We start from the raw sequence: 1803 nt of genomic DNA, 5'->3' as shown, positions 1-1803 counted from the left end.
GGAGCCGTCCGCCCGCCCGCCCCGGGCCCGGCACGGACCGTGGGCAGCGGCACCGCCCCAGGGACACCCGGACGGGGCGGGAAGACCCTCAACCTTTCCAGTGCTTTTTTGGACTAAAAGCTACCAGGTACCAAAAGCGATGGGGTCCCGAAGGAAACGCCCACAAGGGGAGCTGGTGTCAGCGCAGACTGCGGCCACCACGGCTCTGCTGGCCTTTCTTGCCAAAAAACTGCACTCCACATTGGAAGCAAAGAATCATAGAACATCCTGAGCTGGAAAGGGCCCACGGGGGTCATCGAGGCCAGCTCCCGGCCCTGCACAGACACCCCAACAATCCCACCCTGTGCATCCCTGGGAGCGTTGTCCAAACCCTCCTGGAGCTCTGGTAGCCTTGGGGCTGTGATCTTTCCCTCGGGAGCCTGTTCAGTGCCCCACCACCCTGGGGAAGAACCTTTTCATAATATGTTGGAAGCACATGAGAACTCATCATGTCAGCCCCTGGCTGGGCAATACCACAGGTACAGGTGAGCACAGGAAACTCCCTAGAATGAGAAGGCGTCACAGGCTTTGTCCCCCGCTACAAGCACCAGGCATATTGCCCTGCTCCACTAGTGGCCCATGGACAACCTGTCAGGGCATCTTTGGAGCTCTGTCTCATCCTCCAGAAAAATCAGGAACAAACACATGACAGACCCATCACATTACAAGCAAGTAATGGCAAGGTAGCACAATATGCAGCCTAAAAGAGCCCAGACAAACACAATATTGAAGGAATCCATCTCCATCCCCTACAGAAGCTGCACACAGCTCTTGAGTCAGAGAATAAAGAGCTTGGGAATGCCCAGTCAGTGCTTGGGCATTACTCAAGATACAGAAGGCTCCTTATGGATTATGATAATAGCATGGATCACATACAGATACCTCTGTGCACTGTACAAATGATGAAAACATGAATCATCCTGTGGTTCCTGCCTGAGGGGCATGAGATTCCCGGGTTCAAACAAGAGCCACATCCATGTCCTTTGGCTTCTCCTGTCACTCAGCACCACTACTGCAGCCCTGCGATACAAGGGACTGTAAACACACCTCTAGGCTCCAGACACGCCACCACTGGGACAGCTGGGTCAGCTTCTGAGCACACCGTTCGGGTCAAATCAAATCCCTGCTCATCTGCTCAGCCAGGGGGAGCACACTTGGCGACACCCACATCAGCAGGCACAGTGGAAGGTGCTCTGGGAGAGGAACCAGGTAAAACCAACCAATAAATCCTGGAGGTCTGCAGTGTCTGAAGCCACAAATGAGACCTCGGAGCCGAGCACTGGATTAGGGCTGTTCGCTGGCTCCAGCGCGGACTTTGTGACTAGAATAAAGCACAGTGAGAAAACCCATTGCAGTGAGATTTCCTGACATCCAAGTAGAGACATTTTGTCCCTCCTATGGTTCAGATAGGAGCGATTCTCCCTTAACCCGACACAAAGGGCAAACACGGAGACTGGCTCAGTGGAGCCAATTTACTACGGAAAAGAGCACAGATGCACCGGAACCTGGGTTGCCTCCCATTCCCACAGGGCGAGGTGACACTGGGAGGAGCCACGCAGCACAACGGCCAGCCCGGATGGAATCAGTCACTGATGTGGCCGGCGAGGCGGCCCGCTGCCCGTTACTGGCAACACAGACCCCTGACAGCCTTTCTCCGGTGCGAAGGGTGTCCGCTTTCCGGGGGCGCGGAGGGTGCCCACCCGAGGGAGGGGTGCCCGAGCCCCGGCTGGGCCCCGTTTGGGGCAGAGGGGGCCCCTGTGGGGG

General features: G+C 56.5%; 1 protein-coding gene across 1 annotated transcript in view; it reads right to left on the bottom strand.

Moving 5' to 3' along the window:
* The window catches only part of ADAM9 (ADAM metallopeptidase domain 9), a 23206-nt gene extending 21646 nt beyond the window's left edge, over positions 1-1560 (bottom strand). The window contains exons 1-2 of the mRNA XM_017732632.1: positions 1545-1560; positions 1087-1170 (exon numbers count right to left, since the gene is read on the bottom strand). Of these exons, the coding sequence (XP_017588121.1) occupies positions 1087-1170; positions 1545-1560 (100 nt within the window). The remainder of the gene's footprint in view (positions 1-1086; positions 1171-1544) is intronic.
* Between the last annotated feature and the right edge of the window lie 243 nt (positions 1561-1803).

Source organism: Corvus brachyrhynchos, unplaced genomic scaffold (assembly GCF_000691975.1).
Source record: "Corvus brachyrhynchos isolate BGI_N302 unplaced genomic scaffold, ASM69197v1 scaffold150, whole genome shotgun sequence".
Taxonomy (NCBI): domain Eukaryota; kingdom Metazoa; phylum Chordata; class Aves; order Passeriformes; family Corvidae; genus Corvus; species Corvus brachyrhynchos.
Note: the sequence above shows the minus strand (reverse complement) of the source record. Positions and strands in the feature narration are given on the sequence as shown.